The 16,867-nt window shown below is 44.0% G+C and overlaps 1 protein-coding gene across 1 annotated transcript in view; it reads right to left on the reverse strand.

The window, feature by feature from the left end:
• Positions 1–16,867, reverse strand: part of taf5l (TAF5-like RNA polymerase II, p300/CBP-associated factor (PCAF)-associated factor) — a 41,868-nt gene that overhangs the window by 9,577 nt on the left and 15,424 nt on the right. Inside the window, exon 4 of the mRNA XM_085981796.1 lies at positions 13,695–14,419. Coding sequence (XP_085837922.1) covers positions 13,695–14,419 — 725 coding nt within the window. The remainder of the gene's footprint in view (positions 1–13,694; positions 14,420–16,867) is intronic.

Consider the following 16,867-nt stretch of genomic DNA (forward strand, 5'->3'; position numbering starts at 1 on the left):
GGGTCTGTCCTGCCGGTGGGACAGGACATACCCAGGGATGGTGATGGTGGTGTCTGGGACATTGGTTGTAAGGTATGATTCGGTAATTATGACTATGTCAGGCTGTTGCTTGACTAGTCTGTGGGACAGCTCTCCCAATTTTGGCACAAGCCCCCAGATGTTGGTAAGGAGGACTTTGCAGGGTCGACAGGGCTGGGTTTGCCGTTGTCATTTCCGGTGCCGAGGTCGATGCCGGGTGGTCCGTCCGGTTTTATTCTTATTGTTTTTCGTAGCAGTTGTTTACAACTGAGTGGCTTGCTGGGCCATTTCAGAGGGCATTAAGAGTCAACCACATCTGGAGTCACATGTAGGCCGGACCAGGTAAGGACAGCAGATTTCCTTCCCTAAAGGACATTAGTGAACCAGATGGGTTTTTGCAACAATCGACAACGGTATCATGGTCGCCATTACTAAGACTAACATTTAATTCCAGAATTAAATTGAATTGAATTTAAATTCCACCAGCTGCTGTGGTGGGATTTGAACCCATATCCTCAGAGCATTTGACTGAGCCTCTGGCTTACTAGTCTAGTGACATAACCACTATGCCACCACTGTGTGCAGTTCTGGTCACCACATTACAGGAAAGATGTGATTGCACTAGAGAGGGTACAGAGGAGATTTACAAGGATGTTGCCGGGAGTAGAGAATCTTAGCTATGAAGAAAGACTGGATAGGCTGGGTCTGTTTTCCTTGGAAAACAGAGGAGGCTGAGGGGAGACCTTATTGAGGTGCATAAAATTATGAGGGGCCGAGATAAAGTGGATAGAAAGGACCTATTTCCCTTAGCAGAGGGGTCAAAAACCAGGGGGCACAGATTTAAAGTAATTGGGGGATGGTTTAGAGGGGTTTTGAGGGGAAATTTCTTCACCCAGAGGGTTGTGGGGGTCTGGAACTCACTGCCTGAAAGGGTGGTAGAGGCAGGAACCCGAACCACATTTAAAAAGTACTTGGACGTGCGCTTGGGATGCTCTAACCTGCAGGTCCAAGAGCTGGGAAGTGGGATTAGGCTGGATAGCTCTTTGTTGGCCGGCACGGACACGATGGGCCGAAATGGCCTCCTTCCGTGCTGTAACTTTCTATGATTCTACTTCATCGTTGCTGGGTCAAAATCCTGGAACTCCCTCCCTAACAGCACTGTGGGAGTACCTTCACCACACGGACTGCAGCAGCTCAAGGAGACTCACCACCACCTTCTGAAGGGCAATAAATGCTGGCCTTGCCAGAGATGCTCACATCCCATGAATGAATTTTTAAAAACAGGTACCGTATGATTAGCCTAGCTGTCTACTGCTAGATCCAAAGGGTCCACCTCAAGCAGTACAACTTGCATTTAGTCAAATGTCTCAAGGCACTTCACAGGAGCGTAATCAGGTAAAAATTGAAACTGCCAAAAGGAGAAGAAATTAGGACAGGTGATCAAAAGCTTAGTCAAAGAGGTAGATTTTAAGCAGAGTCTTAAAAGGAAGAGAGGGGTGCGGAGAGGCATGGAATTCCAGAGCTTAGGGCATTGACAGCTGAAGGCAGAGCCGCCAATGGTGGGGAGAAGGAAGTTGAGATACACCACAGTATCATCCTCTCTCATTTCTCCACTCTGGAGAGCAAGAACAGCCCGAAACACTTACTCTCCACTACAACTGACTTCTCTGAGCCCTCCTACCTTGTATCCTCGGGTCATGGTTTTCTTGGTGTTCAAAATACAGGCCACCTGTTCAGCAACATCTGGTTCCTCCTCTCCCATGCCCAATTATGCTCCAAGTCCCCCCCGCCAACATCATACCCCTCGCCTCCATGAAGCCTCCCACCTGCTTTCTCAAGCCACCCGCCAAACTCCTGACCGTTCACTTTCCCTTTATTGGCACGAGGGGGGAACAGAGAAGGAGCGAGCCAGGGAGCGAGAGCGGGGGGCGCGCGCGCGAGAGCCCCCGGGAGCGGGGGCGCGCGCGCGAGCGAGAGCCCCCGGGAGCGGGGGCGCGCGCGCGAGAGCCCGGGAGCGCGCGCGAGAGCCCGGGAGCGGGGGGGGGGGCGCGCGCCCGATAGCCCGGGAGCGCGCGAGCCAGCCAGAGAGAGGGAGCGCGCGCGCGAGCCAGAGAGAGGGAGCGCGCGCGCGAGCCAGAGAGAGGGAGCGCGCGCGCGAGCCAGAGAGAGGGAGCGCGCGCGCGAGCCAGAGAGAGGGAGCCAGAGAGAGGGAGCGCGCGAGCGCCAGATAGAGAGCGCGCGAGTGCCAGAGAGAGAGCGCGCGAGCGCGAGAGAGAGAGAGAGAGAGAGAGAGCACGCGCGCGAGCGCGAGAGAGAGAAATCGCGAGTAAAGTCACCTTCACCCATTCCCACAGAATTCCAAATGGTCAATTTCAGAATACCATTAGCTGGGAGTATGTCAGCCATCTTCATGGTGAGGAATAGCACACAGCACTGGAAGGATGAGTGTTAGAGAAAGGAGAAAGCACACACACACACACACAAATACATAACCCTTTCGCGGATACCCACACCATTTATCCTTCATCCCTCCCATTCCAATTTTCCCTTTACTTGGACATTCTGAAGGCAGTAATTGACAATACACAATTGTTCAACTGCAGGCCTGGAGAGAACCAACATGCAGGAGGAAGTATGCTCACCCAGCAGAGAATCTCCATATCGCAGTCCTGTAGTTCAAGGGCCCCCTCCCCCCATTATATTTAATTCACTTCAGTCTAATATTCTTGGGGACCTTAGGACCAGTGAGAATACACAGGTGGCCCTTATTCAGGAATAATGGGTGCGTCTGCTATTAATACTGACGATCATTCTGAATGAACACTGGTAGCTTTAATCTTCAATAGCAATCCCAATAAAGATATTTTAGGACCATTATCAATGGCTACCCCATCTGCAACTTTTAATACTCTATTCACTTTCTGTATAGCATGTCTGTATGAAAGTTGAACTTAATGTCAAATTAAAAATTTATATTTCACTACCAACTGCTGGTAAGTAAGTCAAGTGTGGCACCAACACAAGTTATTGTTGATGTGACTACTACAGAGAAAGATTTCCCTCAGTACCTATTCTCATTATGGGGGAAAAAGAAAAACTTGTATAGAACCTTTCACGACCTCAGGACGCCCCAAAGCACTTTACAGCCATTTTGTAGTCATTGTTGTAATGTAGGGAAACGAGGCAGTCGATTCATGCACAGCAAAATCTCAAACAGCAACGTGATAATGACCAGATAATCTGCTTTAAATGATGTTGGTTGAGGGGATAAATATTGGCCAGGACACCGGGGAGAAGTCCCCTGCTCTTCTTCCAAATAGTGCCATGGGATCTTTCACTTCCACCTGAGGACGACAGACAACTCAGTTCAACGTCTCATCTGAAAGACGGCATCTCTGACACTCCCCGAATACTGCACTGGAGTGTCAGCCTAGATTTCTGTGTTCAAGTCTCTGGAGTAGGGCTCGAACCAACGACCTTCTGACTCAGAGGCGAGTGTGCTACCAACTGAGCCACAGCTATAAATCAAACTTTGGGACTGTACATGGGGATGCCAACCCTGAGGATGTACATGGGGATGCCAACCCTAGGGCAGGGAGGGTACAGGGTGTGAGGGAGTAGTGTAATGGGGTAAGAGTTCTGCTACACGAGGGCATGGTGGGAAGAGATGGTGGCAACAAGGTGTTGGGGGGGGGGGGGGGGCGGGGGAGCAAGAGGGTGGTGTAAAGAGGAAGGGTGCCATGTCCGGCAGGCTGCATTTTCCCCATACCAGCCACTGGAAAAATCTGACCTGCTGCCCTGGGATGTTTTTTTCCCCCCACACACCACCCAAAAAGTAAAGCTCTAGATAAAGAAAGAACCAATAGAAGGCACTGTTGGCCAAGAGCAAAAATGAGAGAAAATAAAAAAGAGAGCAAGTGCAGGACAACAGACAAGCAAGAGCGAGCCCATTTTCCACCATGGGAGATTCACTCTGTACATACAAAAAAATTGCATCTAGCACGTGTTTTGTCCATCAGGTCACAACTTGCACGCAAATTCCTTGCAGCTGATTTATTGTTTTATGAACACAAAAGTTGAGCCAATCACAACTGAAAGTAAGTAATGTACCAATCAACCGTGAGTACAGCAGGTAAATACACTAGCAATGAATTATGAATACAGCGAATCAAGCACCAGTAGTCAGCATACTCTACCAATAAATGAAAAGAATTAGGAGAACTAATTAAATCATTCAAATAATTGAATATCCCTTTAGCCACCATCTTGGGATTCCCATGAAGCTGTGCATTTAAAACTGCACTTACAACTTCAGGAAGTTTATGACTGACAATAAAACAGAGCATGTCAGGAAATGTTTGTAAGCCCTGCTCCCTTCACTGCTCTGGTGGATCAATAGAAACCAAGAATGAAAGCCAACAGAAACCACTTTTGCATAAAGTATCAAAGACAAGGTGAAGCGGGAACCAGCATTTTATGAAAGTAATTTTCTTGAAAAAATATTCAGGTGATTTAATGTAAGTTACATGTGTGGCAAACTACATCTGATGAAAGGAAAATTTCAAAAATTGAATCTTTTACTTTTTTTTGCATGGCTGTGAGGGGTGGGAAGTGCCTAGACATGATGCGCCAGCCATCACGAGTCAGGTAGGCTTGATGGATCAGCTGATCTTTTCCTGCCCATCATTTTGTAGGTTTATGTATTCTGAAAGATTACAGCAGATGCTTCCTTTAGACAGAGAATTCAAAAACAATTGTTATAAACAGGTAGTATCTGGAAGGACTGGACTATTTGGAGGGTCGTTCTAAATGTTACAAGTTTTACCAAAGGATCTGCTCAAATACACCAAGTACTTGGCAGAGATATTTGATAAGGAAGGATGCAGAATGCAGATTATAAAATATTGAAGTTTTGTATTATTCTTGGCCTTCCCTCTGAAAAGCTACGTTATAAACAGATGGACAATGAAAAAACTACTTGCTGATATTTGTTGGTTTTTACAGAGGGCGTGAGGCAGTGGCATGCACCATCAGAGCTGGTGATTGAAGCAGAGACCATGTAAGAATAGGTTAGACAGGTGGTTAAAGGAGATAAAAGGATATGGGAACAGGGAGGCATGTGGGATAGAAACACAGAAGCAGGAGTAGGCGTCTGTCTCTGTCAAATTCACACTATAAAATATACATTCCCCATCTCTTGCGACAGCATAACCAGACTCACTATGTAATGCCACAGGAGACCCACTAGTCTATTATAAAAGTCCTGACGTGGAAAGTCAATGTGAAATGAGTAACAGTACACAAATAAAAGTCCATCCCATAGGTTATTAGTCTACATTGACATCACTGTTATAGATCTTGTAAATATGAATGACAAACTATAGTTGTGTGCTGTACTGCCCCACTGTTCACATACTGGCAGTACAATAATTGTGTCAGGTTGCCAAAAGGCTTAGAATCATAGAATTGTTACAGTACAGGAGGCGGCCATTTGGTCCATCGAGCCTATGCTGGCTCTCTGCAAGAGCACTTCAGCTAGTTTCCGCCCCCCGCCCTTTCCCCGTAGCATTGCAAATTTTTCCAATTCCCTTTTGAAAGCCACGATTGAGTCTGCCTCCACCACCCTTTCAGGCAGTGCATTCCAGATCCTAACCACTCGCTGCATAAAAAAGTTTTTCCTCATGTCGCCTTTGGTTGTTTTGCCAATCACCTTAAATCTGTGTCCTCTGGTTCTTGACCCTTCCGTCAATGGGAACGGTTTCTCTATCTACTCTGTCTAGGCCCCTCATGATTTTGAACACCTCCATCAAATCTCCTCTCAACCTTCTCTGCTCCAAGGAGAACAACCCCAGCTTCTCTAGTCTATCCACATAACTAAAGTTCCTCATTGCTGGAATCATTCTTGTAAATCTTTTCTACACCCTCTCTAAGGCCTTCACATTCTTCCTAAAGTGTGGTGCCCAGAATTGGAAACAATACTCCAGTTGAGGCCGAACCAGTATTTTATACAGGTTCATCATAACTTCCTTGCTATTGTATTTTATGCCTCTTATTTATGAAGCCCAGGATCCTGTATGCTTTTTTAACCACTTTCTCAACTTGCCCTGCCACCTTCAACAATTTGTGTACATATAGCCCCAGATCTCTGTTCATACACCCACTTTAGGATTGTACCTTTTAGTTTATATTACATTTTGGTAGGAAGAATGAGGAAAGGTATCACATAAGAAATAGGAGCAGGAGTAGGTCATTTGGCCCCTCGAGACTGCTCCGCCATTTAATGAGATCATGGCTGACCTGATCTTGGGCTCAGCTCCATTTCCCTGCCCGCTCCCCATAACCCATCACTCCCTTCTTGTTCAAAAATCTGTCTCTCTCCATCTTAAATATATTCAATTAGCTGGAGTGCCCGGCAGTGCCGAGGTTTTTTTTTGAGGGCATGTTATGAAAAAAGTAGAAATAATTTTTATATATATAAATGAGTTTGTCTGTCTGTCTTGTCTGTGTGGGAAGGAGAAAGAGAGACTGGGGCGAGAGAGAGACTGGGGGGGGGGGGGGGGGGAAAAGAGAGAGCGCGACTGGGGGGGGGGGGGGGGAGGGAAGGAAGGGGGAGCACGACTGGGGGGTGGGGGGGGGGGCGTGGCGAGGGGCAGGGAGAGGCTTGCCACAAAACAATTGCCTAGGGTCCAGCATGGCTGGCAACAGACACCCAGGCTTCGAGGCCTACCTGCAAAAACGGGGAAAGGTAGGAAAATTAATGAGATTAGATGAAAGATTTAGAAAGTAATTAACTTTTTTTTAAAACAATATGTGTTTTAAAAGCAACTTTTTTTTTTTTTTTTAAAGACGCAGATAGCGGGAAAAAGAAATGAAAAGTTTGGAATCAAGATGGCGGCGACTCACCTCGGTTCAGAACGATAAGGCCCGCCCACACACGCACCGATTGGTCGACCGTCAGGTCACCGAAGCGTAGGATTGGTCAATCGTCCCATCACTCGACTCTAGGAGGGCTCGCCCGCAAGCGCCAGGAACCCGCCCCCGCCACGCAGCGATTGGTCAACCGTCGGGTCGCTCGACCGTACGATTGGTCGACCTCGACGTCACTCGATGCTAATGAGCGGATAATGAGCGGAATGTTGAACGTTTTTTGGATACCGCGGGCACAATTTTTGTCTCACCGAAACGTAAATACGCTTATGACGGTTCTGGAATCGTAAGCTTTCTTTCAATGTAACACACGTGTAGGTACGCTCTAACTTTCGACTTTATACAATACAGACAGACAGACACGACAGATCGACCGCTTTATATAGATAATAAAGAATAGATAGAAGAGATAGATAGATAGATAGATATAAAAGATAGATTACCCAGCCTCCACAGCTCTCTGGGGCAGAGAATTCCACAGATTTACGACCATCAGAGAAGAAATTCCTCCTATCAGTTTTAAAAGGGCGACCCATTATTCTGAAACTATGCCCCCGAGTTCTAGATTTCCCCACGAGGGGAAACATCCTCTCTGCATCTACCTGTCGAGCCCCTCAGTATCTTATATGTTTCAATAAGATCACCTCTCATTCTTTTAAACTCCAAGGAGTGCAGGCCCAACCTGCTCAACCTTTCTTCATAAGTCAACCCTCTCATCTCAAGAATCAACCTCGTGAACCTTCTCTGAATTGCCTCCAATGCAAGTATATCCCTCCTTAAATAAGGAGACCAAAACTGTACGCAGTACTCCAGGTGTGGTCTCACCAATACCCTGTACAGTGGTAGCAGGATTTCCCTGCTTTTATACTCCATCCCCCTTGCAATAAAGGCCAACATTCCATTTGCCTTCCTGATTACTAGCTGTACCTGCATGCTAACTTTGTGTTTCATGAACAAGGACCCCCAGGTCCCTCTGTACGGCAGCATTTTGTAATCTCTCTCCATTTAAATAATAATTTGCTTTATTTTTCTTAGTTTGCCAACCTGAAAATTACCCATTTATCCCAACTCTCTGTTTTCAGTTAGTTAGCCAATCCTCTATCCATCCATGCGAATATATTACCCCTAACCCCGTGAGCGCTTATCGTGTGCAGTAACCTTTTATGTGGCACCTTATCGAATGCCTTCTGGAAATCCAAATGCACCACATCCACTGGTTCCCCTTTATCCATCCTGCACTTCGCACCAAAGTCACTTTGCACTTTTCTGCGTTAAATTTCATCTGCCACGTGTCCGCCCATTTCACCAGCCTGTCTATGTCCTCTTGAAGTCTATCACTATCCTCCTCACTGTTCACTATACTTTCATGTTTTGTGTCATCTGTAAATTTTGAAATTGTGCCCTGTACACCCAAGTCCAAGTCATTAATATATAACAAAAGCATTGGTCCTAGTACCGACCCCTGGGGAATATAACTGTATACCTTCCTCCAGTCTGATAAACCGTTCACCACTACTCTCCGTTTCCTGTCACTTAGCCAATTTCATATCCATACTGTCACTGTCCCTTTTATTCCATAGGCTTCAACTTTGCTGGCAAGCCTATTATCTGGCACGTTATCAAACGCCTTTTGGAAGTCCATGTACACCACATCAGCCGCATTGCCCTCATCAACCCTCTGTTAGCTCATCAAAAAACACGATCAAGTTAGTTAAACATGATTGGCCTTTAACAAATCCGTGCTGGCTTTCCTTAATTAATCTACAATTGTCCAAGTGGCTGTTAACTTTGTCCCTGATTATCATTTCTAATTTGTTTCCCCACTACCAAGGTTAAACTGACTGGCATCACCCCTGTATCTGAGGAGGATTGGAAAATTATGGCCAGTACCTCCGCGATTTCCTCCTCAACTTCTCTCAGCATCCAAAGATGCATCCCATCCTGGGACTTATCAACTTTAAATTACAGACAGCCTTTCTAGTACTTCGATCAATTTTTATCTCGTGCAGTACCTCCTCTTTCACTATGACGTTGCAATACAGCCTATAGTGTCAATTTAAAAAAAAAAAAAACCTTCTACATCAAATATAAAGCCTAAAAATGGATATGATCAGAAGAATAAGAGTAGACCATTCGGGCCCTTGAGCCTGCTCTGCCATTCAATTAGATCATGGCTGATCTGTATCTTAACTCCATTTACCTCCCTTGGTTCCATATCCATTCATACCCTTACCTAACAAAAATCTATCAATCTCAGTTTTGAAATTTTCAATTGGCCCAGCCTTAACAGTTTTTTGGGGGAGAGTTTTCCAGATTTCCACTACCCTTTGTGCGAAGAAGTGCTTCCTGACATCACCCCTGAACAGCCTAGCTTCAATTTCAAGGTTACATAAGAACATAAGAAATAGGAGCAGGAGTAGGCCAATCGGCCCCTCGAGCCTGCTCCGCCATTCAATAAGATCATGGCTGATCTGATCCTAACCGCCAATCTACTATCATAGAACCATCTCCTGAATCTAACAGAATTAGACACACGAAATAGGAGCAGGATCAGGCTACACGGCCCCTGGGCCCACTCCGCTACCCACAGGGCCATGACCGATCCGAACCTAGACTCATGTCCAAATTCCTGCCCGCTCCCCGTAACCCTTAATTCCCTTTACTTCTAGGAAACTGTCTATTTCTGTTTTAAATTTATGTAATGATGTAGCTTCTACAGCTTTTTGGGGCAGCATATTCCATGGACCTACCACCCTCTGAGTGAAGTAGTTCCTCCTCATCTCAGTTCTGAAAGAGCAGCCCCTTATTCTAAGACTATGCCCCCTAGTTCTAGTTTCACCCATCATCGGGAACATCCTCCCCGCATCCACCCGATCCAACCCCTTCACAATCTTATATGTTTCAATAAGATCGCCTCTCATTCTTCTGAACTCCAATGAGTAGAGTCCCAATCTACTCAACCTCTCCTCATATGTCCATCCCCTCATCCCCGGGATTAACCGAGTGAACCTTCTTTGTACTGACTCGAGAGCAAGTATGTCTTTTCTTAAGTATGGACACCAAAACTGTATGCAGTATTCCAGGTGCGGTCTCACCAATACCTTGTACAACTGAAGCAATACCTCCCTATTTTTATATTCTATCCCCCTAGCAATGAAAGCCAACATTCCATTGGCCTTCTTAATCACTTGCTGCACCTGCATACTAACCTTTTGAGTTTCGTGCACCAGGACCCCCAGATCCCTTTGTACTTCAGTACTTTCCAGTTTCTTGCCATTAAGATAATAGCTTGCTCTACGATTTTTCCTGCCAAAGTGCATAACCTCACACTTTCCAGTATTGTATTCCATCTGCCAAATCTCTGCCCACTTACTTAGCCTGTCTATGTCCCCTTGCAGGTTTTTTATGTCCTCCTCACTCACTACTTTCCCTCCCATCTTAGTATCATCTGCAAACTTTGATATGTTACACTCGGTCCCCTCCTCCAAATCGTTAATATAGATTGTAAAGAGTTGGGGACCCAGCACTGACCCCTGTGGAACACCACTAGTTACTGATTGCCAGTCTGAGAATGAACCATTTATCCCAACTCTCTGCCTTCTGTTAGATAGCCAATCCTCTATCCATGCCAGAATATTACCCCCAATCCCGTGATTTTTTATCTTAAGCAATAATCTTTTGTGTGGCACCTTGTCAAATGCCTTTTGGAAGTCTAAATACACTACATCCACTGGTTCCCCTTTATCCACCCTATATGTTACTTCCTCAAAGAACTCCAGCAAATTTGTCAAACATGACTTCCCCTTCATAAAACCATGCTGACTTTGTCCTATTAAATTATGATTATCCAAATGTCCTGTTACTGTCTCCTTAATAATGGACTCCAATATTTTACCTACCACAGATGTTAGGCTAACCGGTCTATAGTTTCCAGCCTTCTGTCTACTGCCCTTTTTAAATAAGGGCGTTACATTAGCAGTTTTCCAGTCTGCCGGGACCTTTGCTGAGTCCAGGGAGTTTTGGAAAATTATTACCAATGCATCCACAATCCCTACCGCCACTTCCCTCAAGACCCTAGGATGTAAGCCATCAGGTCCAGGTGATTTATCTGCCTTGAGTCCCATTATTTTACCGAGTACCACTTCCTTAGTGATTTTGATCGTGTTTAGCTCCTCCCCCCCTATAGCCCCCTGTTTGTCCAGTGTTGGGATATTCTTAGTGTCTTCTACTGTAAAGACTGGTACAAAATATTCATTCAGTGTTTTTGCCATCTCCATATTTCCCACCATTAATTTCCCAGTCTCATCCTCTAAGGGACCAACATTTACTTTAGCCACCCTTTTTCTTTTTATATAACTATAAAAACTCTTACTATTTTTTATATTTTTTGCTAATTTACTTTCATAATCTATCTTCCCTTTCTTAATCTTTTTGTTACTTTTTGCTGTCTTTTAAAGTTTTCCCAATCCTCTATCCTCCCACTAGATTTGGCTACCTTATATGCCCTTGTTTTTAGTCGAATACTATCCTTAATTTCTTTACTTAGCCACGGATGGCTGTCTTTTCTTTTACACCCTTTTCTTCTCAGTGGAATATATTTTTTTTGGAAGTTGTAAAATAACTCCTTAAATGTACACCACTGATCATGTATCGTCTTACCCTTTAATCTATTTTCCCAATCCACTCTACTCAATTCCGCTCTCATACCTTCATAGTCTCCTTTATTCAAGCTTAGCACGCTTGTTTGAGATCCAACCTTCTCACCCTCTAATTGAATATGGAATTCAACCATGTTATGGTCACTCATTCCAAGGGGATCCTTTACTAGGACATTTTTAATTAATCCTGTCTCGTTACACAGGACCAGATCTAAGGTTGCTTGCCCCCTGGTCGGTTCAGTTACATACTGCTCAAGAAACCCATCCCTAATACACTCAATGAACTCATCCTCAAGGCAGCCCTGCCCAATTTGATTTGTCCAATTAATATGATAGTTAAAATCCCCCATAATTATAGATGTTCCCTTATTACAAGCCTCAACTATTTCCTGATTGATACTCCGTCCAACAGAGTTGCAACTGTTCGGAGGCCTATAGACTACGCCCACTAGTGTTTTTTTCCCCTTATTATTCCTTACCTCCACCCAAACTGTTTCATTATCCTGATCTTTTGGCCCAATATCATTTCTCTGTATTAGTGATTCCTTCCTTTATTAACATAGCCACCCCACCTCCCCTTCCTTCCTGCATGTCCTTCCTGATCGTTAAATAACCTGGTATGTTTAATTCCCAGGCATTGTCACGCTGCAGCCATGTTTCTGTAATGGCCACAAGATCATACCCATATGTAGTTATTTGTGCCATTAACTCGTCTATTTTGTTACGAATGCTACGTGCATTCAGATAGAGAACTTTCAAATATGTTTTCTGACACTTAGTTCCTGCTTGTTGTGGATTCCCCCCACCAGAGGAAATAGTTTCTCTGTATCTACCCAGTCAACTCCTTTAAATCATCTTCACCACCTTAATTAGCTCACCCCTTAATCATCTATATTCAAGGGAATTAAAGCCTGGTCTATGCAACCTGTCCTCCTAATTTAACCCCTTTAGCCCCGGTATCATTCTGGTGAATCTGCGCTGCTCCCCCTCCAAGGCCACGATATCCTTCCTGAGGTGCGGTGCCCAGAACTGAACACAGTTACTCCAGATAGGGTCTAACCAGAGTTCTGTACAGCTGTAGCATAACTTCCATCCCTTTGTATACCTGCCCCCTTGGATATGAAGCTTAATAGCCCATTAGCCTTTTTAATTATTTTCTGTACATGGACACCTAAATCTCTGTTCCTCCACAGTTCCTGGCTTACCACCCTTTAGAAAATGCTCTGATCTATCTTTCCAAGTCGAAAGTGGATGACCTTGCACTTCCCCACATTGTTTTGCCCACTCACTTAATCTATCAATGTCCCTTTGCAACTTTCTACTCCCTGCTACACTGCTTACTGTGCCACCTAACTTGGTGTTGTCAGCAAACTTGGATAGGTGGCTCCCAATCCTTCATCTAGGTCATTGAGCTAGGAGTGAAGTGGAACCTCTAGCTCTATGTAGCGTTAAGGAATGCACATCAAGTGGATTTAGCAGCGATGTCCTGGCTACTTTACAATACAGAACTGAACTTACCATTTAGCAACTAACAGTCAATGCAACTGAAGTAAAATTACTACATTTGGAACAAAAGGTTAGAAACTGTTCGAAGGCCCAATAGTGCAGAGCCAGCTGTGTTGTTGACTGCATCAAGTAACTTGGGGCCTCAACATCAGTTGTAAAGAAGCCTAATTTTTGTTGTCAACATTTCTCCACCCAACTCAAGTGAACAGAACAGCCATTCTTGGAAACATCTATGTGCAGCCTGCTTGGAAGGGTCTCACAAGTGACCCACCTCATAACTATCTTGCTGACTGCACAATAAGATGGATGTGTCTTCAGCCTACTGTGAATATGAAGATGCTAATTATTAACCACCTACCATGGGTTTAGAATCATAGCTAGAGTAGAAGCAGGGATGGATGGGAGTTTAAAGAAAATAGGTAACTTCAAACTCCAGGAAAACACAACGAAGCCTCACATTTTAAGGGTCTCTTACAACTGCTAGTGACCACATATCGAGCAGCAAACCTGTCGTCCAACTTGATACTAACTGCTATAACTAACTGCTGTTGTCACAAGACCCAGGTAGCACAAACACATTCATACCTCATCATCCAAGATATCACAAGCGAGGTTGATTCGAGAAACATCCACCTGCTGCGTTCCGAATTTCAGTTTCTTTGACCGCAAGCTCCAGACTTTGATACAAGAGTTATCAAAGCCAGCACTAAGCAGTTTATTGTCCGGTGAAATTTCCGCAGTACTGAGCAACTGGTCTGTGTTGTAGAAAGCATAGAAACAAATAGTTGTGAGAGAGGGAGGTCCATCTTTTACCCGTTTTATGCTGTCCTGCAACATGTCCAGCGCAGCTTCATTCTGCAGCATGGCAGAGGGTATCTCCGAAGGCTCCATGCCCACCCCCTCACTGCGAGATAATGCACCAACACTGTACAGCTGATAGCTCGTCTGCTGAGAACACTGCACATCCAGCTGAATGCGAGAAGCTAGAACCTTGCACAAAGCACTATTGTTGTCACTCTGGAGGTAGCGGAGGAGATAGTTGTAACTTTCTTCAGTAAGGCTAAGAACATATTTGTTTTCAATCAGGGTACGCAGCGTGGAGTTTGAATAAATATCCTGGCTATTCAGAGTAGTCCGCAGCTGTTCCATGATGTCCTTCTGATCTGTATTTTGTAGGAACATCCCATGGAAGCGACTGTAAAAGCTGTCTGCTGCACTCTTCAAACCACTGTGCACCATGTCAAGGTGGAGGTAGACGAATAAAGGGTAGAGCAGTTGTTTCACTTCTCGGCTGTACTTTGATTCTGTATCTGGAACCAAAAACATGACACAGCAGGGTGAGTAAATACAATATCAGCACTTTTCAGAGAGTCACTTGTTACAACTCAAACTTTCCCCCCCCCGATATTTCTAATTTGTGTTCAATGGAAAAGTCAGCTTCCATAGGCAAGTCCTGCTTCCTATGAACTGAAATTTAACCATATGTGCGCACTGGGTGAACAATGAACCCTGGCTCCATTGAGGTATGCACCAGAAATGGTCAACATCCTCCTGGGATCTCCAAAACGGTGGTAAATACCACACCGCCAAACTGTGTTGCTCAGGCTAACAGTATTCATTAGATTTATTAAAATTAGTACAGATGGAAACCTGGAACAGAATAGGCAGTTACAAGTATTTTACATAACAACGTGCTACAAAACAATTGAAGTTCTAATCTCTTTGCCATTCTCTTCAGTAACTTTTAACTGAACATTTAAGCAATTGAATGCAGAAAATGGATTAACTCAATGAAATGAGTCAAATGAACTGAAAGAAATGCTTTCCTCTCAATCAACAAATTAAAAGCTAAACATGCCTATAAGCTATTGAGAAGGGACTAGTTTACTCTCCCTGTGCCACATATAATTATCATTCTGTATAAGCGAAAAAAGCAAGATTATACAACTCGTGAAAGTCTTTGAAATTGATACATTTCCCTGTATTGTTAGGAAATAAAATTACTATATGATACACCTTCATCTCTCATATTATCTCTTACTCACATTGCTATCTTTTCCCATTTTCATCTACATCACACCCCCTCCACTGCGAATGGCAAGACCAGCTTCAGATAAAATTAGACTCATACTGAACCAGTGTCTGACAGCAGGTTAGAATGGAACATGAAGCAGGTGATTGTTTTCCTCATTCCCAAGGCACCTGTGAGTACAGCTTAAATTTCAACAAAGAAATTTTCTCCTCCCAAATGACACATTTCAAAAAGTAAAGTGTTGATTACGGAAGAACCAAGTACTGTACTGAGTGCACTTACAATAAAACTTTGTTCAACCAAAACCCTCAATTAACTGAATGGGAGACATATCCCTGGATCTTTCTATAAATACAGCACCTGCAGCTTAGTCACCAACGTCTGTTTGACACGAAAGTCTGGTCCTTTAGGCTTAGTGAGGGCTTTTGAATCCTCCTAAACTGGCCAACAGGTAATTAAAAAGCTCATTTCCACAGAGATTATCTATGTTAATTACAACTGAACAGGTACTTGGTGATCTGCATCCATTCTTCAGCTAATTGCGATAGTGAGGCACAAGTTTTCATTTGACAACTTTTAATACAGTACTTTACAATTTGCAATGGTGTTGTGTTGTATAATAAATGGAGCTAAAATAATATCTGGTCAATTCCACAGACAGCAGCTTTGATTCATACCAACCAGATTAACTTGCACTGCACAGCAGCTCCCTCATGTAAATGCTCCCCAAATCAACAAGAGACCAGTGCTTTTAATGACAAAATATTTCAACTGGTGGACATTTATTGGTTTACAGGCTTGGCCATGCAGAGATTGGGAGCCAGCTGATCTTTCCAGCTGGAACCATTCCAGCCGAAATCAGAGCTGGACAAGAATGGATCTCAGACAGTATCTTAGCTCAATTAAAAAACAGGCCAATACAAAAGCACCTCATGAAAAATTGTCAAAATAAAAACTTATGCTATCAACATTAACTGCAATGAATCGAAACTCCCGTTTAATGGATTTATTTTCATGTCCCTCAAGTGTTTCAGTCAAATGAGGTTTTCATAGCATCACAGAATCTTACAGTAGAGAATCATAGAATGATACAGAACAGGAGGGCGGCATTCGGCCCAATGTGCCTGTGCTAGCTCGGAGAAAAGCTGTCTCTTTAGTCCCATTCCCCTGCACGTTCCGCATACTCTTAAAATTGTTTTTTTTCTCTCAAATATTTAACAGATTGCCTTTCAAAAGCCATTACAGATTCTATTTCCACCACTGTTTCTCATAGGGCAATTCCATGTCCAAACAACCCTCAGCATTAAAAATTCTTCTAACTTCTTCCTTCATTCTTTTGGTGATTTATATCCTTTAGTCACTGATTAGTTGATTAGTTCTACCCCACCCCCCCCACCCCATTTATCTATCAAGCCCCATTACCCATCAGATCTCCTCTTAACCTTCAATGTTCTGGTGAGAATAACTCCAGTTTCTCGTGTCTCTATCTATAACCAGACAAGGCTCTCATCCTTGCTATCTGCACACACTTCCTGCCTGCATAACTTCATTTCATGTCAGGTTTTTGTCACACTGTTTCAGCCCCCGGCCGACAAATTGTGAATTCCTATGTCTACATTAAAAATGGGATTTGCCTCTAAACTCTTCACTGTGATTGCACAATATGGCCATCGGGTTCCAACAATTTGCTCAAACTTCTTTCTAAATCTTTTTCAGTGCTATTTCC

This window comes from Somniosus microcephalus, chromosome 3 (genome assembly GCF_052327205.1).
Source record: "Somniosus microcephalus isolate GS21.2 chromosome 3, FLI_Smic_1.0, whole genome shotgun sequence".
Taxonomy (NCBI): Eukaryota; Metazoa; Chordata; class Chondrichthyes; order Squaliformes; family Somniosidae; genus Somniosus; species Somniosus microcephalus.